Consider the following 24609-nt stretch of genomic DNA (forward strand, 5'->3'; position numbering starts at 1 on the left):
TCTCCCAGGTGTCGGGTCAGCCTGCACAGAACTGACCCGACACCAAGCGGTGGGGGAGACAATTTAGATCTTTAAATGGCTTGTTAACAGCCAATTTAATGCTATTTTGAGCCTACCGTGTAATTTTACGTGCTCCCCATGGGTTACCCGCTGCTCGGGGAACAATCCAGCTCACCCTGGCATGAGTTGAGTCTGATTTGATTTATCGGATAACCTGACAGCTGCAGAAGTAGTATAAAGGATACCATGTTGCAGCTGTTCAGTTTCAGAGCTCAGAAACTGTTGGTTACTGCATTTGGAAGACATAGAGCTGTCTGTAGCTTGCAAATGTTTACAGCCAACTCTATATCCACTGTCACCTCATTGGAACAATCTCTCACCATTGACAGATCGCTTCTGTCATCTCACCTGCAGCTGCCATCTATTCCAGCAACATCGGAGCCATTGAAACAATCAGACCTTGGTCCTCCGAATCCTTCCACTATCAGCCTCAACACCAACATCACCAACCTTCGCCGCCATCACCTGATGCTGCACTGGACACGGCATCAGCCCCTGACAAAATTGCTGGCCAGCAATGGCAACACCATGGCCAGATTTTCTTCACTTGACGCTGTAAACCCTGGCTGCCACATGATGTGCCAGGTAGACACCATCCCACACCAGCACCGTAAAGCATCCCTTTAATGTCCAAGCCATTCCTTTCACACTCATCACTATAGCTGGGGGGGGGGGGGGTGGGTGGGGCAAGAGGGAAAGAGGAGTTATGTCTCAACACTCACTGGAACTCACTAAGACACTTCTTGAGGTCTGCACAGATCTGTCCAATAAGGTGTAGTGTTGAAAATATAGACTTCAATGCATGACAATATATTAAAAGAAACTTCACATGAACATTGGCTAACCCTCTCAAGTGCCTACCCTTGTGTGTTGTTAGTTGGTATGCTTACAGTAGGATGAGTGTGAGGAGTGGCTAGTGAGATGGGGAAGTGATAATGTAGATAGGGAGGGATGGGTGGAGGTGCAAGGTAAGTTGGTGTGATTAAGGATGTGCAGGAGTTGGGTAGGGAAGGCAGAGTGATGGGGATGTGGTGAGTGGCACAGCAGGATGAGGTTGAGTGTGGCTTGGCAGTAACGTTTTGTGACCTACTGAGATCATTGAAAGGCTTGCGCCACTGCAGCCAGGGACTCCTGACGACATCCCTGCTTGTGCCCTCCTGTGCAATGTGCAACCAGGCTTCATTGATCTCCTGGGGAGGTCTCTTCCGCCCATGGGAAGGGAAGTGAATCTCCCTGCGTGCTGCGACTCCCTCCATAAGCATATGGAGGGAGTCATGCATGAGCCTGGGTGCAGCCGTCCACCTTTGTGCAGTGCTCGTCAGTGTTTGCAGCACCTTAGTAGCCGTGGTCCCTTTAAGGAAACCAGCTGATGATGCGTCATCAAATGATGTCATCAGACCCGCTTCCTGTTAATTGGCCAGGAACCCCGCAGGGAGGGCGTAACAAGGCCAAACTACGGAAAATCATTTTCAGAGAGCGGCTGCAGACGGGACCGGAACCCAGCTCGCCCGCCGCCATAGGGAAAATCCAGCCCATTAACTCTGTTTCTTTCTCCACAGGTGCTGCCTGACCTGAGTATTTTCAGCATTTTCTGTTTTTATTCATGATAATTTTTTCTCATCCCAGTAGTGACTTCAGAAGACAACCAGGGTCCAGGTGATCCTCCACCGAGGAGCAGGAGTTGGAAAAGGGAGGGAAAGTGGAGGAAGAAAGAAAAAATATCAAGTAGTGAGTCAAGCCAGTATTTTGCATATCTCCCAGCAAGTATAATTATATTATTGGCATAAGCCCAAGGGCAGACAGTGGCATCTCCCTCACGCAGGCATGAAGAGAAAAAAAACCTAAAAGACAGAAGTAAAATGTGAGTACGGAAAGAGTGAAGAATGTAACAATTAAAAATATGATCCCAGTCCCTCCAAGGAGGGAGAAAACAATCTTGCAAAACGTGGGTAGGGGGAAACCATGAATGCACACAGAGTCAAAAACAGGCCAAACCTCACACACCTACAGTGGCTGCCCTGGCAGAGCTCTGTGGACAGGTTCTTCGTCTGCCCCATCAAAAAAATGTAGCATGGCACGGGGAAACCAAAATAAGAGAAAAAAGGTGAAAGAGAGAAAATATGAATTGACGTTTATTTAATTTCCCTCTTTCCCATCCCTCCCTCAATCTCATACGGTTTCCCAACTGCAAAGGCATGCAACCATCTTGCTCCCAGCCCATTCTATCAATGTCACTCTTTAGGACAACCACTAAAGTTTGTAAGGTTCATTTAGGGTAATGGATTCCCTCATATTCCTTCCAGTGTCGGGAGCGGTGAGAGCGGAGTTTCAATGAGTATTGAAACTCACTTTCACGGGCCTTTTTTCACAGGCCAGCGTCGGGAGCGGTGAGAGCAGCGTTTTAGTGAGTATTTAAACTCACTTTCGTGGGCTTTTCTTCCACAGGCTTACCAATCTCACAGTCCGGCGGTGGCGTTCCAGAGCCACGTCACGATTCAAAATGTGACGCGGGCAGGAGGAAGCAGCTGATTGGGTGAGTACGGTGATTATTTATGCTACTCTATAGTCTGACAGTTAAGGTTCATAGTTTATAAAGTTTAGACGGTCTTAATTTTGTGGTTATAGTTTCTAAGGTCTCTGTTGTGTAGCGGGGAGTGCTGGGAAACAAGGGCCCCTGAGTATATCATTTAATTGTAGTATAATTGGTGGTACTGATTTAATTTAAACTAATTAAAGGGTAAGTCATGGCAGCAAAGCTCGGCCCCGTGGCACGCTCCTCCTGCACTATGTCGGAAATCAGGGACACTTCCTGTGTCCCTGACGACCATGTGTGCAGGAAGTGTATCCAGCTGCAGCTACTGGCAGACCGCATTGCGGCGCTGGAGCTGCGAATGGATACATACTGGAGCATTCGCGATGCTGAGGACGTCGTGGATATCACGTTTAATCAGTTGGTCACACCGCAGGTAAAGGCTGCACAGGCAGAAAGGGAATGAGTGACCTCCAGGCAGAGCAGTAGGCGCAGGCAGGGGTCCCCTGTGGCCATCCCCCTCTCAAACAGATATACCGCTTTGGATATTGTTGGGGAGGATGGCTTATCGGGGGAAGGCAGCAGCAAACAACTTCGTGGCACCATGGGTGGTTCTGCAGCACGGGATGGGAGGAAAAAGAGCGGGAGAGCTATAGTGATAGGGGATTCTATTGTAAGGGGAATAGATAGGCGTTTCTGCGGTCGCAAATGAGACTCCTGGATGGTATGTTGCCTCCCTGGTGCAAGGGTCAAGGATGTCTCGGAGCGGCTGCAGGGCGTTTTGGAGGGGGAGGGTGAACAGCCAGTTGTCGTGGTGCATATAGGTACCAACGGTACAGGTAAAAAAAACGGGATGAGGTCCTAAAAGCTGAATATAGGGAGTTAGGAGGTAAATTAAAAAATAGGACCTCAAAAGGTAGCAATCTCAGGATTGCTACCAGTGCCACGTGCTAGTCAGAGTAGAAATAAAAGGATATTTCAGATGAGTATGTGGCTAGAAGAACGGTGCAAGGGGGAGGGATTCAATTTCCTGGGACACTGGAACCGGTTCTGGGGGAGGTGGGACCAGTACAAACTGGATGGTTTGCACCTGGGCAGGACCAGGACCGATGTCCTAGGGGGAGTGTTTGCTAGTGCTGTTGGGGAGGGTTTAAACTAAAATGGCAGGGGGTTGGGAACCTGTGCATGGAGACAGAGGAAAGGGAAGCAAGGATAGAAGCAAAAGACAGGAAGGAGAAAGCAAAAGTGGAAGTCAGAGAAATCAAGGGTGTAAATCAAACATGGCCGCAGTAAACAATAATTCTAAAAGGTCGAAGAGTGTTAAAAAATCAAGCCTGAAGGCTTTGTGTCTTAATGAGAGGAGCATTCGTAATAAGGTGGATGAATTAGCTGCACAAATAGATGTAAACGGATATGATACAATTGGGATTACGGAGACATGGCTCCAGGGTGACCAAGGCTGGGAATTCAACATCCAGGGGTATTCAATATTCAGGAAGGACAGGCAAAAAGGAAAAGGTGGTGGGGTAGCATTGCGGGTTAAAGAGATTAACACAATAGTAAGGAAGGGTATTAGCTCTGATGATGTGGAATCTGTATGGGTAGAGCTGAGAAATACCAAGGGGCAGAAAACGTTAGTGGGAGTTGTATACAGACCCCCAAACAGTAATGCGGAGGTTGGGGATGGCATTAAACGGGAAATTAGAGATGCGTGCAATAAGGGCACAGCAGTTATCATGGGTGACTTTAATCTACATATAGATTGGTCTAACAAAATTAGTAACAATACTGTGGAAGAGGAATTCCAAGAGTGCATACGTGATGGTTTCCTGGACCAATATGCTGAGGAACCAACTAGAGATCAGGCCATCTTAGACTGGGTATTATGTAATGAGAAAGGATTAATTAGCAATCTTGTTGTGCGAGGCCCCTTGGGGAGGAGCGATCATAATATGATAGAATTCTTCATTAAGATGGAGAGTGAAGTAGTTGATTCAGAGACTTGGGTACTGAATTTAAATAAAGGAAACTACGATGGTATGAGGCGCGAGTTGGCTAGGATGGATTGGGGAATGTTACTTAAAGGGTTGACGGTGAATAGGCAATGGCAAACATTTAAAGATCGCATGGATGAACTACAGAATTTGTTCATCCCTGTTTGCCATAAAAATAAAACAAAAAAGGTGACTCAACATTGGCTAACAAGGGAAATTAGGGATAGCAAAGATCCAAGGAGAGGACATATAAATTGGCCAGAAAAAGCAGCAAACCTGAGGATTGGGAGCAGTTTAGGATTCAGCAAAGGAGGACAAAGGGATTAATTAAAAGGGGGAAAATAGAGTATGAGAGTAAGCTTGCAAGGAACATAAAATCTGACTGTAAAAGCATCTATAGATATGTGAAGAGAAAAAGATTGGTGAAGTCAAGCGTAGGTCCCTTGCAGTCAGAATCAGGGGAAGTTATAATGGGGAACAAAGAAATGGCAGACCAATTAAATACATACTTTGGTTCAGTCTTCACAAAGGAGGACACAAATAAACTCCCAGAGATGTCGGGGAACACAGGGTCTAATGAGAGGGAGGAACTGAATGAAATCAGTATTTGTACGGAAATGGTGTTAGGGAAATTGACAAGATTGAAGGCCGCTAAATCCCCAGGGCCTGATAATCTACATCCTAGGGTACTTAAGGAAGTGGCCCTAGAAATAGTAGATGCATTGCTGGTCATCTTCCAAAATTCTATAGACTCTGGAACAGTTCCCATGGATTGGAGGGTAGCTAATGTAACCCCACTATTTAAAAAAGGTGGTAGAGAAAAAACAGGGAATTATAGACCGTATGCCTGACATCAGTAGAGGGGGAAATGCTAGAGTCCATTATAAAAGATGCAATAGCAGAGCACTTGGAAAACAGTGACAGGATCGGACAAAGTCAACATGGATTTACAAAAGGTAAATCATGCTTGAATAATCTACTGGAATTTTTTGAGTATGTAACTGGTAGAATAGATAAGGGAGAACCAGTGGATGTGGTGTATTTGGACTTTCAGAAGGCTTTCGATAAGGTCCCGCATAAGAGACTAGCGTGCAAAGTTAAAGCACATGGGATTGGGGGCAAGGTACTGACTTGGATAGAAAACTGGTTGGCAGACAGGAAGCAAAGAGTTGGAATAAACGGGTCTTTTTCCGAGTGGAAGGCAGTGACTAGTGGGGTACGGCAGGGATCGGTGCTAGGACCCTAGTTATTCACAATATATATTAATGATCTAGACAAGGGAACTAGATGTAATATCTCCAAGTTTGCAGATGACACAAAGCTGGGTGGGCGCGTGTGCTGTGAGGAGGATGCAGAGAAACTCCAGTACGATTTGGACAGGTTGGGTGACTGGGCAGATGCAGTATAATGTGGATAAATGTGAGGTTATCCACTTTGGTGGCAAAAACAGGAAGGCAGATTATTATCTGAACGGCAATAGATTGGGAAAAGGGGAAGTGCATAGAGACCTGGGTGTCCTTGTGCACCAGTCGCTGAAGGTAAGCATGCAGGTGCAGCAGGCGGTTAAGAAGGCAAATGGTATGCTGGCCTTCATAGCGAAAGGATTCGAGTACAGGAGCAAGGATGTCTTGCTGCAGTTGTACAGGGCCTTGGTGAGACCACACCTTGAGGATTGTGTAGTTTTGGTCGCCTTATCTGCGGAAGGATGTTCTTGCCATGGATGGAGTGCAACGAAGATTCACTGACTGATACCTGGGATGGCAGGAATGACGTATGAAGAGAGATTGGGTCGATTAGGCTTATATTCGCTAGAGTTTAGAAGAATGAGAGGGGATCTCATTGAAACTTATAAAATTCTAACAGGACTAGACAGACTAGATGCAGGAAGGCTGTTCCCGATGGCGGGGGAGTCCAGAACCAGGGGTCACAGTCTAAGGATAAGGGGTAAGCCATTTAGGACTGCGATGAGGAGGAATTTCTTCACCCAGAGAGTGGTGAACCTGTGGAATTCTCTACCACAGAAGACAGTTGAGGCCAATTCATTAAATATATTCAAGAAGGAGTTAGATATATTTCTTAAGGCTAAGGGGATCAAGGGATATGGGGAGAAAGTAGGGACAGGGTACTGAATTTAGATGATCAGCCATGATCGCATTGAATGGCGGAGCAGGCTCGAGGGGCCGAATGGCCTACTCCTGCTCCTATCTTCTATGTTTCTATGTTTCTGTGTAGGGAGCCGGAAGAGAGGAAGAAAAGGAAAGCAACTATTCGGAACTAAGCCTCCTCCTACATGGCACAGCCAAATGCTGTAACACATTGGGCTGGATTTTGCTAGGGCCGGGGAGGCGGGATTGGAGGCGAGTGGGGGATAAAAATCGCAAAACTGGCGTGCGGGCCCAAACCCGCCTCCATGCAATTTTCCTAAATTCGTGTCTGCTGGTCCCGACTCCGTCCCGCCTCCAGGAGGCGGGATAGGCCCTTAAGGCCCTTAACAAGCCCTCAATTGGCTCTATAATCCCATTTTCCTAACCACTTGCAAGTTTACTCGTTTTCCCACGTGAAACACGCCTGGTGGGAAACACACATCTGAAACCTGGCGGGAGCACAACTGGCTTGTGGAGTAGCAGCTGCAGCTCAACCATTAAATGGCAGATTTGAACAGGCTTTAATTGCAGGTGGCATAACTTTGCTCTCAGGTCTGGGGGATCTTTCAGAAGGCATACCCACAGCTCTGGAAGTTTGCGGCCTGACAACCATCTCCAGTGTGACCTCCTGGGAAACCCCTCTCGCCACCTTCACTGAGCGCTTCCTCAACTGAGGCATCTACCAGAAGCATGGGATCCATTTTTGTCCTGCTCTTCTGGATATTACATGAGGCCGCCCAACAGCAGCAGCAACAACAGTTGCGCCAAGCTGCTGCTGCCCCACCTGAGGATGCACAGGCCAGAAGGGGCCAGCGCATGGAAGGCCGTCGGCGCAGGAGATACCCCCCAAACAGGGTCTACAGACGCAGGGTCAGCTACCTCAACATGTCCGAGCAGCAGTGCCAAAGGCGGCTCCGACTTTCGCGAGAGATAGTGGCTGACATCTGCGCAATGCTGCAGCAAGACCTGGAGCCCAGAGGAACAGCTGGACACCCCTTATCAGTGGCCGTCAAAGTCACCATCGCACTCAACTTTTTTGCCTCAGGCTCATTCCAGGGATCAGCAGCAGACATCAGCGGCATCTCCCAGGCGGCCGCACACACCTGCATCAAGCGGGTAACCGATGCCCTCTTTGCCATCGCGCACAATCACATCCATTTCGCCAAGGATCGAGCAAGTGTCATGGCGAGAGCGGTTGGATTTGCTAATCTTGCAGGCTTTCCAAGGGTGCAGGGCATCGTTGATTGCACACAGGTGGCCCTTAAGGCTCCCCATCGCAATCCTGGTATTTTTGTCAACCGCAAGGGCTTCCACTCCCTCAACATTCAGCTGGTGTGTGACCACAAGAAGGAAATTTTGCATGTTTGTGCCAAGTACCCTGGCAGTTGCCATGACTCCTTCATACTGCGCCAGTCTACTGTGCCTCCGCTATTCAGTCCGCCACACCAACTTAACGGATGGCTACTTGGAGACAAGGGCTATCCCTTGAGGACGTGGCTATTGACGCCGCTGAGGAGCCCATCCAACGCAGCTGAGGAGAACTACAACTCCAGCCACCTTTCCACCAGAGCCATGATCGAGCAGACCATTGGTCTGCTGAAGATGCGCTTCAGATGCCTGGATAGATCAGGTGGAGCCCTGCAGTACTCAGCAGCCAGGGTCTCCAGAATCGTTGTGGTTTGCTGTGTGCTTCACAACATGGCACAGCGTCGTGGCTTGCAGATGGCCGAGGACCAAGTGGCTCCTGACATATCCTCCTCAGATGAGGAGGAGGAGGAGGGGGAGGAGGAGAGCGAAGACGAACATCTTGCAGAGGCTCATCAACCAGCGGCAGCAGTGCGCGAGAACATTGGTGGCCGGCATGCAAGGAACGCGCTCATATTGGGCAGATTTGCTGAGCCTCGCCCATGAGGGACTATTGCCTCGCATCCTTTTACCTGAGCACTGACAATAGCCAGGAACCAGCTGACTTCTAGCGATGTGACCACCATACTGACCTCAAAGTGAAAGTCCCATTCGCGAAATGACACACGTCACAACTTCAGCAGTAGCCAACAGACGATTTATTAACATTATTCTGATGGCTTTCAACCATAACACATTAAATTCCACCCAAGTGACTATTTGTGCAGTTTCTTTCTCTTACGCGTGCTCCTACGTAGTGGTTCCCCAGTGGCATCAGATGTGGAGGCCCCTTGCTCACTTCCTTGCTGCTCCTGTCTGGACACCTTTGGCGGGCGTCCTCTGGGGTTGCGAGCCTGTAAGGGCTGCGCAACAGTCTGCTGCTCCTGTGCAGGGGTTGAGACGCCGATCTCACTTGGGTGCTGACTCAGGTGGGGCTCTGACCGAGGACTTGTCAGTGGCATGGAAGTTTGAGCGCTTGGAGAGGAGCCCCCACCTCCTTGTTCTCTGCCACCATCATCCCTCTCATGGGTCAGGTCCCCCTCAGCGCTTGCAAGTGGCGAGAGAGCACCTTGCTGCACATCAGGGGAGCCATGGGGACCCGTGTCGGGACTGGCAGTCCTTCTCAGAGGGACTGCCATGAAGGTCTGGTTTCTCTGTTCAATAGCTGCCCATCGCTCCTCCAGAGATGTCAGTCTAGTCTGAACACTCACCATGTTTTCAACACTCGCGCGACTTATCTCCTCCATGGCCGTAGCCAGCCTTTCCACGGAGGTTGCCATCCTTTCCGTGGTAATGCGTTGATGCGCCAATGACTCCACAAAGGCTCTGCTCATGTTAGCGACGGACTCCTCCATTCGCTCCACACTCGCAGCAACCCTGGAGACAAAACCTGCCAGAGACTCCTGCATATTTTCCTGGAGTGCCATCACCGCTGATACTGTGGATGGACCCAGAGGCAGAGGGTCAACATGCAGCTGAGCCGAGCTGGGAGTGCTGCGCCCTCCGACTAGGACTCTCCACTGCTGTCCCTGTCTCCACCATCTGCTGAGACTCACTTGTGAGCTGTGATACACCAGGTGACAACACTACTCTATGTCCCGAAGGTCCCACCGAGGTGAGAGTGTCTGCGCTGGTGCTGGGTGCGTTGCCTTCTGCTGACGCTGCGCCCTCAGAGGTTGCAGCTTCCTCTGAGGAGTCTGGATGCTGAGGCTGAACCTCCTCCTGCGTCCTGGAGACGGGAGCTTGCGATGGTCCTGTGGGGGAGTAAAGGAAAGTGTCAGAGATGAGAGGCCAGGGTTACCTGCACAGTGCTTATTGCAGATGATCAGAGGTCCATCTGCTAGAGCTTCCAAGTCATTATCGGCGAGTCATGCAATGCAATTGAGAGAGTTGGAAAACTCTTCTGTCACCAGCTTGCTCTGCTGCACCGGTCTCTCCGTCCCCCACTTGTGTCTCGTCCTGGATGCCGACGATCTCCAGGATCGCCTCCTCCCATGGGGTCAGCTGGGCTAAGGAGGCTGCCCCTCCCCCTGTCCTGGCTCGCTCTCTTCGGTTGTGAGCTCTCTTTTCCTGCAATGGGGGAGACAAGTGGAGTTTGAGCGAGAATGAAGGAGTGAGTGTAGAGAATCGATGGCATAGATGCTTAGAAGGAGAGAAAGATGGAGTGAGATGGCAAGACCAAGGGCCCTCCCTATGTGATGTAAGTTGTTTTCATAGCATGACAGTGATAGGGAGTGTGAGGGCTGCATAGTCCATTAGTTAGGTGAATGTGACCATAGAGAGAGAGGGAGTGGGAAAGGGTGCATGGATGTCAGTGTCAAGTGGGATGTGGAGGAAGAGATTGGTAAAGCTGAGAGCTGGTGAGGAAAGGCAATGGGGATCAGATTAAGAGTGATGGGAACATCATACTCACTTTTCCAGTGCGCAGGTCATGGAAGCGTTTCCGACACTGGATCCATGTTCTGCTGGTATTCGAGCTGGCATTCACCTGCTCTGCCACCCTCAGCCACACAGCCTTGGTTTGCTGGGGTGGCTTCTTCCTCCCCGAGGAGGGGAAGAGCACCTCCCTGCTCTCTGTCGCTCCCTCCACCAATGCCTGGAGGGCTGCCTCGTCAAATCTGGGGGATGCCTTACTCCAATGTATCGCCATGATTGATGATGGTAGCAGCAGCTGCCAGGGCCAGAAGCTTGGCAGTCTGCTGAAGTGAGCAAGGCTTGTGGAAGCCCTTAAATGAAGCAGCAGTGATGATGTCATCGGAGGCGAGCTTCCCACCTGAAAAGCTCACTGGCTAGGGGTTCCCACACGTGGGGAATCAATTGGGCTATAAAATCAAAATTGCATCAATTTCCCACATCGTTCAGGATTCGTGTGGGAAACACGAAATGTGGGGAACACGACCCCAACCCGCCCCCGTAGCAAAATCCAGCCCATTGTGTGGGGAACATTGGTACAATGTAGAATCCATGTCCTATTATTTCCTTTGTAAACTACATTTGGAGATGTGTTGTGTGTCGCTCTCAACGCTTAATTGCAGAATCTAAGGGGGTGATTTTAACTCAGGTGCGGGATGGTGTCGTGTTATCCGAATTTCATGTTTCCCACACGAATCTAAATGGATGTGGGAGATTGATGCAATTTTAATTCAATTGGCCAATTGATTTCCAACGTGTGGGAAGCCTTTGCAAATGGGTTTTTCCATGACTGAAAGTCCCCTCCGATGACGTCAGCATTGCTGCTGCATTTAAGGTCCACAGCAAGCCTTGCTTCTTCTGCAGACTGCCAAGCTTCTTGACTGTGCAGTGTGAGGGAGCTGCAGCAAATATGACAAGGGGGAGGGCCAGATCAGCTCCTCGCTTTGACGAGGTGGCACTGCAGGCATCAGTGGATGGGGCTAGAGCCAACAGGGAGGTGTTCTTCCCTTCATCAGGGAGGAAGCGGCCTCCCACTCAGACCAAGGCTGTGTGGATGCAGGTGGCTGAGGAGGTCAACTCCTTGGGAGTCACCCGCAGAACCTGGATACAATGCAGGAAAAGATTTCATGACCTTCAGCACACTGGAAAAGTGAGTATGAATTTCCCATCACCTTCAATCTGATCCCCACTGCCATTCCTCACCAGCACTCAGCTTTAGCAATCTCTTCCTCCACATCCCACTTGACACGGATATCCATGCACCCTTACCCATTCCCTCTCTCGCTATGCTCACATTCACATAACTATTCGACCATGCAGCCCTCACATTCCCTATCACTCTGATGTTTTGAACACAACTGACAACACACAGGGAGGGCCCTTGGTCTTGCAACCTCACTCCATCTTTGTCTCCTTCTAAGTATCCATGCTGTGCAATCTCTACACTCACTCCTTCATTCTCACTCAACCTCCACTTGTGAGCTCTCTGTTCCTGCAATGAGGGAGACAACAGGAGCGAGCGAGCCAGGACAGGAGGAGGGACAGCCTCAATAGCCCAGCTGACCCCCTGGGAGGAGGCCGTCCTGGAAGTTATGGGAATAGAGGATGATTCGCGCATGGGGGACGGACAGACGGGTGTAACACAGCAAGCTGGTGACAGAAAAGTTTCCCATCTCTCTCTTTGACATTGCATGAGTCGCTGATAATGATTGTGAAGCTGTAACAGATGGACTTATGAGCATCTGCAAAAAGCTATGAGCATGTAGCCTTTGCATCACATCTTTGACTCTTTCCTTTACTCCCCCACAGGACCATCACAAGCACCCGTCCCCCCTAGCCAGAAAGAAGAGGCTGAGCAGCCAGACTCCTCAGAGGAAGCTGCAACCTCTGAGGGCGCAGCGTCAGCAGAATTCAGCGCACCCAGCACCAGCGCACTCACACCTCAGTGGGACTTTTGGGACATAGAGTAGTGACGTCACCTGGTGTATCACAGCTCACAAGTGAGCATCAGCAGATTGTGGAGACAGGGACAGCAGTGGAGAATCCTCGTCGGAGGGCGCAGGACTCTGCCAGCTTGGCTCAGCAGCATGTCGACCCTCTGCCTCTGGGTCCATCCATAAGGTCAGAGGTAATGGAACTCCAGGCACAGATGCAGGAGTCTCTGGCAAGTTTGGTCTGTAGGGTCGCTGCGAGTGTGGAGCGAATGGAGGAGTCCATAGCGAACATGAGCAGAGCCTTTGTGGAGTCATTGGCGCATGAACACATCACTACGGAAAGGATGGCTACCTCCGTGGAAAGGATTGCTACCGTAGAGGAGAGGATAGCTACGGCCATGGAGGAGCTTAGTCGCCAGGGTATGGAAAACATGGTCATTGTTCAGAATAGAATGACATCTCTTGAGGAGCGATGGGCATCTATTGAACAGAGAAACCAGACCTTCATGGAAGATACGGGTCCCCATGGCCCCCCCTGATGTGCAGCAAGGTGCTCTCCAGCCACTTCCAGGTGCTGGCCCCTTCTGGCCTGTGCAGCTTCTGGTGTGTGAGCAGCAGCCTGGCACTCCTGGTGTTGCTGTTGCTCCTGGTTCTGCTGCTGCCGCGGCTGGTGCTCGTGCTCCTCTAATGCCCAGATGGAAAGGAAATAAATGGCTCCCATGCTTCTGGTATATGCCTCCGTTGAGGAAGCGCTGAGTGAAGGTGGCGAGAGGGGTTTCCCAGGAGGTCACACTGGAGATGGGTGTGAGGCTCCAACCTTCCACAGGTGTGGTTAAGCCTTCTAAAAGTTGCCCCAGACCTGAGACCACTAAGTCCTGCCACCTGCAAATCATGGCTGATGAAATCTCCTCTTTAATGTTTGACCTGCAGTTGATAGTCAGCAATCCAATAGTGCTCCCGCCAGGTTTCGCATTCGTGTTTCCCACCAGGTGTGTTTCATGTGGGAAAAGGGTTAAATTCGCAAGGGCCTTTCAAAATAGGATTATAGAGGCCATTTAGTGGTTGTTAAGGGCCTTAACGACCAGTCCCGCCTGTTGGATGCGGGACGGAGTCGGGACCATCAGACACGACGGAGTTAAAATTGCTCGGAGTCGGGAACCAGGCGGGGCGGAAGTGCCACCCGCCAGTTTTTGCGATTTTAACCCCCTGCATGCCTCCAAGCCCGCCTCTACGACTCAATGAAAATCGAGCCCTAAGTGTACAGACAGTCCCATAGCCTCCCCCAACTCTATAGTGGAATAGTTTGGTGATTAGACTATACAAGGTAAATAATTAACTAAGGAATGGATAATAATTATGATGGATTAAGTTGGAAGTAATCATCTCTTAAATCTGCTATTAAATATACAGAGGGCAAGTCAAGTGCAGGCCTCCTTATCCTACCTAATGGCAAGACGGCGCTGTTCAGAAGTAAGTTCCTCATCTTTACGTCCCAGCCCTATTGAAAATTAGAATGAATAAATCAGTGGAAAACAGGTTAGTAAGTATCTTTAAAACTAGACATAGTACATTCATCCATACACTCCAATAACATTTAGTTTGTGCCCCATTAACGGTGATGCAGAACTCGTATAAGTTTCAGAAATGCAAGTCATCAACAGTTAAAGCCAATAAAAGTCACACACACAGACACCAACCATCCCCCTCCCCACCGCCACCACAGGTCTTCCCCTAACAGTGGAGTACATTCACTGGTTCGCTGTGCCAATTCACTGCCAAATGAACTTATGCCTGCCTAGCAGACCAAGCGGAGTTGAGCCCTGTAACATGGCAAGTTAGTCCTGTCCCCTTAGAATTAAAAAGGCATTTGAATTAGAATTGTGCAAAAACTTTCTGACAAACAGCTCTTCTTGCACACAAATAATGGTCCTGTGGAGCACCAGTGCTCGAATCTACCAGCTTCACAGCCCAAATGTATCACTGTTCAGAGTTAAACTGTTTAAAATAAATCGTTCCCTAAAAGGTTAGTGTGGCAGCTTCCTCTGAGAATTTAAAACAAACTTGAAATGGGCAGTTGTTTTTACTGTAACTCTGGCTGCTGGTCTGTTTGTGCGTCACTGTGTTAAACAAGATTTCAGCACCGATATCAGATACTTTTCTTATAAACACTGAAGAGAAAAAAAAACTCAAGACAGAAAGTGATAACTTCTTGCAATTTAGTATACTGTATTCGCTGCTCACAATGCGGTCTCCTCTACACTGGGGAGACCAAACGCAGATTGGGTGACTGCTTTGCGAAACACCTCCGTTCTGTAAGTCCAGGGTTCTCAAAATTCCCGCACTCCCCAAATTATGGATCAAGGGACCCTGTTTGGATAAGTTGTTAAAAACAGGGTACCCAAAAATGGCTTCTGTAACCTTGTGACCAAAACCGACAGGATTTTTAAAAACAGGGCTCTGCAGACAGGCAGGCCCGGAGACGAAACTTAAAATGCAGGAATTTGTGAGAAGGACTCTGTGGAGACAGACAGCCAAAGTAAAACACAGAGGGGGAGAAATTCAGTATCGCCCCATTTGGGGCGAAAGTATCGGGTGGGTGCGAAATTTTGCACCCGGCGCAAATTATCGCCATCTACTGGTAAACTGGCCTGCTTCGCCCCAGGAGGTGCTTGGAGCGCTAAAACAGACGCTGCACAACTGTCTTAAGGCGCTAAGCCAGAGAAGCGAGGCGCTACCACCGAGGGCGGGCGCAGCACAGGTGCGGCCAGTTAGCGATTGCACGCAGACACGCTGGCGCCGGTCAGCTCTTAAAGGGGAGGTTCGATCTTGGATTGCAGCCACACCCTGCGCATCGGAGCTCTGATTCTCGGCCTGGACAGACCTGCTACCACATTCTTAAGCCTAGGACCATGGAGAGGGCCAGGGAGCGAGCGCAGCGGTTCAGTGAGGGGGCCCTGAAAGTTCTGGTTCGCACAGTGGAGCGCAGGCGATCTATCCTGTTCCCGGACAATGGCAGGAGGCCGCTGCCCAACGACTATCGCAAAGCTTGGAGGGAGGTGGCTCACAGAGTGACCTCCAGCAGCATGGTGCCTAGGACCCCTGTGCAATGCAGGAAGAAGTTCCACGACCTCACTCGGGTCGTCAGGGTGAGTGCCCTTTTCAGAATCCTCTTCATCCCTGCATGCCGACCTCACTTTATGGCCAAAGGGTCCTGAAAGCCCCAATGCCCAGCACTCCTCCAAAACCTATGGCCCTTTCAGGAAACTCACATGCACATTCAGCACTTTACACACTAAGAGCTAATCGACCATGGGAGGCAGTGCAGCCAAGATCAGGGCTTCACACTGTACTCAGAGCCCGTCGTTTCTCTTGCAGGGCAAGCTGGCGCATAACAGGAGGCAGCAGCAACGGACCGGGGGAGGCCAGCCTCACCTTCAAGCCCTCACCGATCTGGAGCAGCGAGTCCAGCAGATTATGGCAGGCCGGATGATTGGCCCCATTGCCACTGGAGATGCCGACCCCGTTATGGACAGCAATGGTAAGGTCATCATCTTTTTGACCTCTCTCCTTCCACTTGTGCCTCACACCAGCATCCTTTGCCACTATCGAACCAATATAGTACATTGCAGCACTCATGCCTCCCGCGCTGCCGCCCTGTCCTCACGCTAAAGCCACTCTTGTACCTCCCTGCTTTCAGATGCTGATTCGCCAGATGAGGAGGCAGGCCCTCAAGCTGCCACTGTGAGTGACTCTGAAGGCGACGACGAGGAGGAAGCCGGGCCATCAGGGCCACCCTCAGCCGAGGCAGCCCGTGGCCATAATGGGGACACGTCTTCCCTGGAGGGGAGCAGGGGGGAATGGTCTGAAGAGGGTGAAGCTCCAGGGCCCAGCGGGCTGCAGCAACGCGAGGGGGGTAGGGAAGCTCGGCGGCCTTCTCCCCGGAGGGAGAGTATGCCATCGAGTCCTGCTACAGTGAGCGCAGAGGAGGTGCGGCTCCTTGGTGAAATGGGCGCCCAGGCGGAGCACAGGCACACTGAGCTCATGGTTGCAGTGGCAAGGATGCCAGATTCCATTGAGTCACTGGCAAGGAGTGTGCAGGACTTCGGCGCAGCACAGGCTAGGATTGTCCAGGACGTCGGCGCAGCACAGGCAAGGAGTCTCCAGGACTTCGGCGCAGCACAGGCGGCTGCCACGCAAGTGCTTAGTGCTGCAATGCAGTCAGTGGCTGGTTTCATGCAGACACAGATTGAGGCCACACGAGCACCGAATGCCGCCACCCTCGCTGGATTAGGCACGAATCGCCGGGGCTCTCGCCGCGCCGCAGCAGGCCAGCAGTCTGTGCTTCAGCAGATTGCTCCACATGCTGCAGTGCTGCCCCGTGGGAGTGCCAGTGTGTCATCCGAACAGGGAGTTGTTGTCCTCTCTCAGGATGACAGCATTCCTGCTGCCAACACTGTCACTTCTCCACTGCAGCTGCCACCACCTGTAGGACAGACTGCTGCCGCCCATGCAGAGTTGGAGAAGTCAGCAGCCGGGCCCTCCAGGCCCAAAGCTGGTCCAGGCCGTCCCTCAAGGGCATCTGCAGTCTCCGTTTCTGACACTCAGCAACCTTCCCCCAGCCTTGCTGCAGCCACTGGGGTCCCATTGCGGAGGAGCTGCAGGGTGGGAAGGGGCGAATCTCGCAAGCGAAGCAGGTCACCCTCGAAGGGCAAAAAGTAGGAGGTGTGGCAAAATGCTGTTAAATGTTTTATTGAAGGCCGAAGATCGTGGTCATTTCTTGGTTACTGTTTTGTTCATTGTCTCCAGGTTGTGAGAGCCAGTTAGTGACTGACTGCTTTTTGGGGGTTTTCTCTCTATTACTTTGTCATGCGGGAAGGGCACACAGTTTGTTAAACAAAGAAGTGTCTTTATTCAGAATGTGCATGTTTGCTCTTTGAGCTATTTGGTGCCTTGACCGGCTTAGGGGGTTGCGGCACGGTTCCATTCATGTTCTTTGAATGGCAGAAGCCATTCCCTCAAAGGGGGCCTAGAACCGACTTGCAATAAGCCGCTGACGGACGGCCCTTGCACTTTGTGCCTCCCTCCCGTCTTGGTGCTGCTGCTCCTCCTCCTCCTCCTCTGCTGGTGCTCCAATGTCTGGTGGCAGTGGCTGAGTCCTGAGGATTGCCAGGTTATGCAGCATGCAACAACGAAATGGGAGACTCGCTCAGGTGAGTACTGAAGGGCTCCTCCGGAATGGTCCAGACAGCGGAACCGTTGCTTGAACACGCTGATTGTGTGCTCAATGATGTTCCTGGTAGCTTGATGGCTCTCATTGTATCGTTCTTCAGCAGGGCTGCTGTGCACACGGAGCGGGGTCATCAGCCAGGTGCACAGGGAATAGCCCTTGTCCCAGAGAAGCCAGCCTCCTGGGTGAGCCGGGGCCGCGAAAAGGTCTGCCACAGAAGTCTGGCGCAGGATGAAGGCGTCGTGGCTGCTGCCTGGAAAGCGGGCATTGACAGCGACTATCAGCTGTCCGTGGTCACAGACCAACTGGACGTTCAACGAATGGAACCCCTTCCGGTTGCAAAGCCACATGCGTGCAGTCAATGGCGCCCTGGACCATGGGGAAGCCCGCTATTCTTACAAATCCCATTGTGCGCTCTTGCTGCTTGTCTGGGGTCATGGGGAAGGAGATGTACTGACGTGTCCTTTTAAACAGGGCATTCGTGAATTGGCGGATGCAGCAATGCACCGCGAACTGGGAGATATTGGCAATGTCCCCAGTAGCGGATTGAAAGGAGCCGGTGGCATAGAAGTTGAGAGTCACTGTGACCTTCACTGCCACCGAAAGAGACGTCCTGCTCCTCAGTTGAGGCTGCAGATCTGGCTGAAGCAGGTGGCAGAGCTCAGTGGCCACCTCCTTGCTGAATCGCAGCCTCCGAAAACACTGCTCCTCAAACATATTGAGGTATGAGAACTGTTGGCGGAAAACCCTGGGACGGTAAGGTCGAGTGTGCTGACGCCTGTTGGCCCTCCTCCGTCTGGCCATGATTGGCACGCTCTCTCTGCGTCTCTGTGCCCTCTCAATGTAATGGAGAAGCCCAATGTTCCCACCCATTGCAGGCCCCATAGTATGTGACCACTCAAGGTTATGCCGGTGAAAAAGCAAACCAACTACAAAGTTCTGGTCAGAAGCCAAAAGTGCCTCAGCGAGCGCTGACTCAATGCAGAAAGCTCTCTCCCTTTATCTCTCTCCCTCTCTCTCTCTCTCTCTCAGAAGGAGTTATCCAAAAATGGCTACCACAAAGAAGCCAGGAAGAGCCCCCTTTAAATAGCGCCCCCCCAGCCCCACAGTGACTGGGAACCGTTCCAGTCAACCAGTCGCTGGGAGCGACAGGCGGAAAGGAGGGGGGGCGCCACTGAATTTCCGGTTCGGGGCGCCCCAAGGGCGTTGCACCATGAAATGACGTCAGGATCTGCGTGCGCAGCTGAACGGGCGTTGCGGTTTAGCGCCGCCGCTAAATGTCTGCTCAATTTCGCGAGAGACACAGGTCTCGCCGCGCCCGGGCGCTAGCCGCCTCGCGCCCCACTTATCACCCTCTTAAGGCGCTAACAGGTGGCGCAACCAACTGAATTTCTCCCCCAGAATATGCATTCATTCGACTTGTAACAAATCAAGCTAGAATGGGCCTAAAATCGTGGCCATTAGGTTTTTGCATATTTAAATCGGCAACAGCTCACAGTAACCATCAAGTCAGGATGGGGACAATTAAGTTTCATCCATGACAAACAACCAGGACATCGGGGCCATTAGACCCGGAGACAAGCACTCCACAAGTCGTTAAAGTAAATGATTGTAATCATTTAAACAAGCCCGCCAAAAGTTAGACAAAAGGACTGACCTGATTTGGCGCGCAGATAAGGAGTTGAACGATGGGTATAATTGTAGGCCCATCAGTGGCAATCACTCTCTTAGCGCTCTATCTTTCTTGACTCGTGCCCTGGCCTCGTGGTGGGCTCTCTTCTCGCTCCCCGCGCCACTCAACAACCAAGGACGCCCATTACACCGGGGCCAAACGCGGGAGGAGAACGAGACCCAAGTTCAAAACCACACAGGACACACAGGCCACAAACGGGCAGACGAGATGAAGAAGGTGGTAAACCGGTAAAGGCAGAGAAGGGCAGCGGAAAGACGCATTTGGGGACAAATGCTCGGTTATAAGCTGGTGTTTGGTGAATATAGTGTAACCCCAATTTAAGAATATGCTGGCATTCGAAGGATGGGTAGCAAAATCGAGACAAACAGCCTAGTTATAAGCTGGCGCTTGTCACATGGACAGTGATAGCCCGGTTACAGAATAAGCTGGCATTCAAAGAATGGTTAGCGGTGCCCGTGACTAATAAACTGGCGTTCGAAGCTTGGATAGTGAAATCATTCAGACGGTAAAGACCGCCAATTGACCCCCGACCGTAACATTACCACCGGCGACCACCCGAGGAAGAAGAAGAAGAAAACCCATTGCGACTCGACGACGACGGTAGCTGAGGAAAAGGAGGGTGCTTCGCATCAACAACTTCAGCGCCGCGCCCCGAGACCACGTGGCGACAGGATACCCAAAAGGACAACAAGAACGGACCCCAAACTCACAACCGTTAAAGCAACATGTTTTGGATTGGTGAGCATGAATTCCTGGCCCCTCATAGCTTAATCTAGTTAGGTATATGGGGTGGGATTAAGGATAAGAGGATTGTTAATGTAGTTGTTTTCCCTCGATGTGCCGTGTGTTCCCCATTCCCATATAAGTGTAAATTGTTTATGCCTGTATTTCATACCAGTAATTTTCATAAGATTCTTCTATCCTGTTTCCAATAAAATTTTGGTTTTCTTGCACCAAACCACTTGTCTACTCGATTTTCTGTATCGCCGCCTGTACCTAAGTCCGGTGTCTAGAACCCAGGGGTGTGGGAGCGATTCGAACCGCTCAAAAGACAGTCAGAGGCGAAGTTGACTGGGCGCACATGCCACCCCCTACAGTTCAGTCCATAAGGGGGACCCCGAGCTTCCGGTGGCCTGTCACTTTAATTCTCCGCTCCACTCCCACTCAGACCTCACCGTCCTCGGCCTCTTGCACTGTTCCAGTGAAGCTCAATGTAAGCTCGAGGAACAGCTCCTCATCTTTCGATTAGACACTTTACAGCCTTCTGGACTCAACATCGAGTTCAACAATTTCAGACCATAACCTCGGCCCCTATCATTTTTTTTCTCTTTCTCACATGGCAGCTGTTGACGATTCTGTGTAGGGGGTTTTGCACAGGCGTGTTCGGGTCAGTCAGCTTTGCCTCTGACTACCTTCCTTGAGCGGTTCGAATCGCTCGCCCCCTGGGTTCTAGACACCGGACTTAGATACAGGCAGCGATATATTGAGGACTCGATTAGACAGGTGGTTGGATGCAAACAAAACCAAGATTTTATTGAAGAGGAAAACTTGATACAATCTTATGGAAAATCATTGATGTACTCTTCTTCAGGCAAAAATTACAAGAGAGTCATAATAATACTATACTTACACAGGGAATGGGGAACACACGGCACATCGAGGGAAAACAACTATCTTAACAATCCCCTTATCCCACCCCCTATACCTAACTAGGTTAATCTATGAGCGGTCAGAATTCATGCTCACCAATAAAAAGGGTTTGCTAGACTCAAAACAGCGGTTGGGTTCAGGGTTCGCTCTTGGTGCTCTCTGGAGCCTGCCGTCATCACGTGGGCTCCGGGTGCTGCAAGGGCGTTGTCCAGGTTCGAGTACCCCGAAGTTACAGTCTCTGCTTGGGTACTTCACTTTGCAGGGGTGATTCTTCGCCGACAGCTTGAGTTTGCATGAAGATACTCGCAGGTCGGCTGAGGCTAAAGGCCCAATAATTCGAAGCCTACCCTCAGTTGGCCTTCCCTGGGTGGTCTTCCTCCTCCTCCCCTCGTCGCATCCCGCTTCGCCTGGCCTGAATTGCCTGTGTTCGCCCGACCCGGTGTCGGGGCGAGTCTAGATGGAGTTGGAGAGGGCACAGGCAAAGGCCAGGGGGTAAGCGCGGGATGGGGGAAAGGGCGGCAGCCACGAGGGCGAGGGGCCGAAGGACCAGGGAGCAGTGATACCGACAGCAGTCGAGCAGCAGTCTTCTTCTTCGTCCAACAACTACCCCCACTTGCTACCTGGGGGCCTTCAATTATACCTTCGTCGAAAAACCTTATCTGCCCGCCAAATCAGGTTAGTTCTTTGTTTTATTTTTGGCGGGCTAGTTAAAATAATGGTAGCAATCTATACTGACGGGTTTTTAGATGGCCGGTAATTGCTTCGACCGGCCCGACAATGGACTCGTATTGTCCTGAAAGTCCTTGATGGGCTTGTCCAGCCTCGATGGATGTGTTTAATCTGTTTCCGATTATGTAGGCAGACTGTTTGATGGCTTTAACTGTAGGCCTCATTGAATTCAGATCTGCCAATCTAATCAAATTGGGCATGGCAGCCTTGAGGAAGAGTTCATAGAGTGTATTAGGGACAGGTTCCTTGAGCAGTATGTAACTGAACCAACCAGGGGGCAGGCAATCTTAGATCTGGTCCTGTGTAATGAGACAGGATTAATAAAAAATGTCCTAGTAAAGGATCCCCTTGGAATGAGTGACCATATGATGGTTGAATTCCAAATTCAGTTTGAGGGTGAGAGAGTTGGATCTCAAACCAGCATACTGAGCTTTAAAATAAAAGGAGACTATGACGGTATGAGAGTAGAATTGACTAAAGTGGACTGGGAAAACAGATTAAAGTGTAAGACGGTACAAGAGCAGTGGTCTACATTCAAGGAGATATTTCACATCTTTCAAGAAAAATATATTCCACTGAGTAAAAAGGGGAGTAAAAGAAAAGACAGCCATCCGTGGCTTAGTAAAGTAATAAAGGATAGTATCCGACTGAAAACAAGTAGCCAAATCTAGTGGGAGGATAGAAGATTGGGAAGCATTTAAAAGCCAACAAAGAATAACTAAAAGATTAATTAAGAAAGGGAAGATAGATTATGAAAGTAAACTAGCAAAAAATATAAAAACAGATAGCAAGAGTTTCTACAGCTATATAAAAAGAAAAAGGGTGGCTAAAGTGAACGTTGGTCCCTTAGAGGATGAGACCGGGAAACTAGTGTTGGGGAACATGGAGATGGCAAAGACGCTGAACAAATATTTTGTATCAGCCTTTACAGTAGAGGACACTAAAAATATCCCAACACTGGACAAACAGGGGGCAATGGGGGGGGGGGGGGGGGGGGAGGAGCTAAACACGATTAAAATCACTAAGGAGGTGGTACTCGGTAAAATAATGGGACTTATGGCAGATAAATCCCCCGGACCTGATGACCTACATCCTAGGGTCTTGAGAGAAGTAGCGGTAGGGATTGTGGATGCATTGGTGATTATTTTCCAAAACTCCCTGGACTCAGGAAAGGTCCCAGCAGATTGGAAAACTGCTAATGTAACACCCTTATTTAAGAAGGGAAGTAGACAAAAAGCTGGAAACTATAGACCAGTTAGCCTAACATCGGTCATTGGTAAAATGTTGGAGTCCATTATTAAGGAAACAGTAACAGAGCATTTGGATAAACATAATTTAATAGGACAGAGTCAGCATGGTTTTATGAAGGGGAAGTCATGTTTGACAAATTTGCTCGAATTCTTTGAGGATGGAACATACAGGGTGGATAAAGGGGAACCAGTGGATGTAGTGTATTTGGACTTCCAAAAGGCATTTGACAAGGTGCCACACAAAAGATTACGGATCAAGATAAAAAAATCACAGGATTGGGGGTAATATACTGGCATGGGTGGAAGATTGGCTATCTAACAGAAAACAAAGAGTTGGGATAAATGGTTCGTTCTCGGGCTGGCAATCAGTAACTAGTGGTGTTCCGCAGGGGTCAGTGCTGGGACCCCAACTCTTTACAATCTATATTAACGATTTGGAGGAAGGGACCGAGTGCAACATATACAAGTTTGCCGACGATACAAAGATGGGAGGGAAAGCAGTGAGTGAGGAGGACATTAAAAACCTGCAAAAGGACATAGACAGGCTAAGTGAGTGGGCAGAGATTTGGCAGATGCAATATAATGTTGGAAAGTGTGAGGTTATGCACTTTGGCAGAAAAAAATCAAAGAGCAAGTTATTATCTAAATGGAGAGAAACTGCAAAGTGCTACAGCACAAAGGGATCTGGGGGTCCTGGTGCATGAAACACAAAAAGTTAGTATGCAGGTGCAGCAGGTGATCAGGAAGGCCAATGGAATCTTGGCTTTTATTGCAAGGGGAATGGAGTATAAAAACAGGGAAGTCTTGCTGCAGTTATACAGGGTATTGGTGAGGCCACGCCTGGAATACTGCGTGCAGTTTTGGTTTCCATATTTAAGAAAAGATATACTTGCTCTCGAGCCGGTTCAGAGAAGGTTCACTCGGTTGATTCCGGAGATGAGGGGGTTGACGTATGAGGAAAGGTTGAGTAGGTTGGGCCTCTACTCATTGGAGTTCAGAAGAATGAGAGGCGATCTTATCAAAACATACAAGATTGTGAGGGGGATTGATCGGGTGGATGCGGTGAGGATGTTTCCACTGATGGGTGAGACTAGAACTAGGGGGCATAATCTTAGAATAAGGGGCTGCCTTTTCAAAACTGAGATGAGGAGAAACTTCTTCACTCAGAGGGTAGTAAATCTATGGAATTTGCTATCCCAGAGAGCTGTGGAAGCTGCAACATTAAATAGATTTAAAACGGAGATAGACAATTTCCTAGCAGATAAGGGAATTAGGGGTTACGGGGAGAGGGCAGGGAAGTGGACGTGAGTCTAGGTTCGGATCAGCCATGATCCTATTGAATGGCGGAGCAGGCCCAAGGGGCCGTATGGCCTACTCCTGCTCCTACTTCTTATGTTCTTATGTTCCTGATTCGGCCTAATACATAATTCACAGTTTGTCTGGGTCCCAAATCACAAAGTGCTGTTCACAGGAAACATGCAGCCTTAGTTTCGATTTACCTCAAACAGCCTGGGTTGCAGAATCCATTTTGGAGACCCGCAGGCTTTCTGCCACGAGGCACGGACGCCATTTTGGGCACCCT

The 24609-nt window shown here is 50.1% G+C and overlaps 1 protein-coding gene and 1 long non-coding RNA gene across 2 annotated transcripts in view; one reads left to right on the forward strand and one right to left on the reverse strand.

Annotated features, from left to right (window-relative positions):
• The window catches only part of mboat1 (membrane bound O-acyltransferase domain containing 1), a 185626-nt gene that overhangs the window by 60812 nt on the left and 100205 nt on the right, over positions 1–24609 (reverse strand). The window contains exon 6 of the mRNA XM_085988926.1: positions 13922–13976. Within this exon, the coding sequence (XP_085845052.1) occupies positions 13922–13976 (55 nt within the window). The remainder of the gene's footprint in view (positions 1–13921; positions 13977–24609) is intronic.
• On the forward strand, positions 1690–13948 carry LOC147117709 (uncharacterized). Its single transcript, XR_015078506.1, has 3 exons — positions 1690–1788; positions 2506–2593; positions 13889–13948. It is a non-coding gene; the product is annotated as an uncharacterized LOC147117709 (long non-coding RNA).

The sequence above is a fragment of the Somniosus microcephalus genome, chromosome 5, assembly GCF_052327205.1.
Source record: "Somniosus microcephalus isolate GS21.2 chromosome 5, FLI_Smic_1.0, whole genome shotgun sequence".
Lineage (NCBI taxonomy): Eukaryota > Metazoa > Chordata > Chondrichthyes > Squaliformes > Somniosidae > Somniosus > Somniosus microcephalus.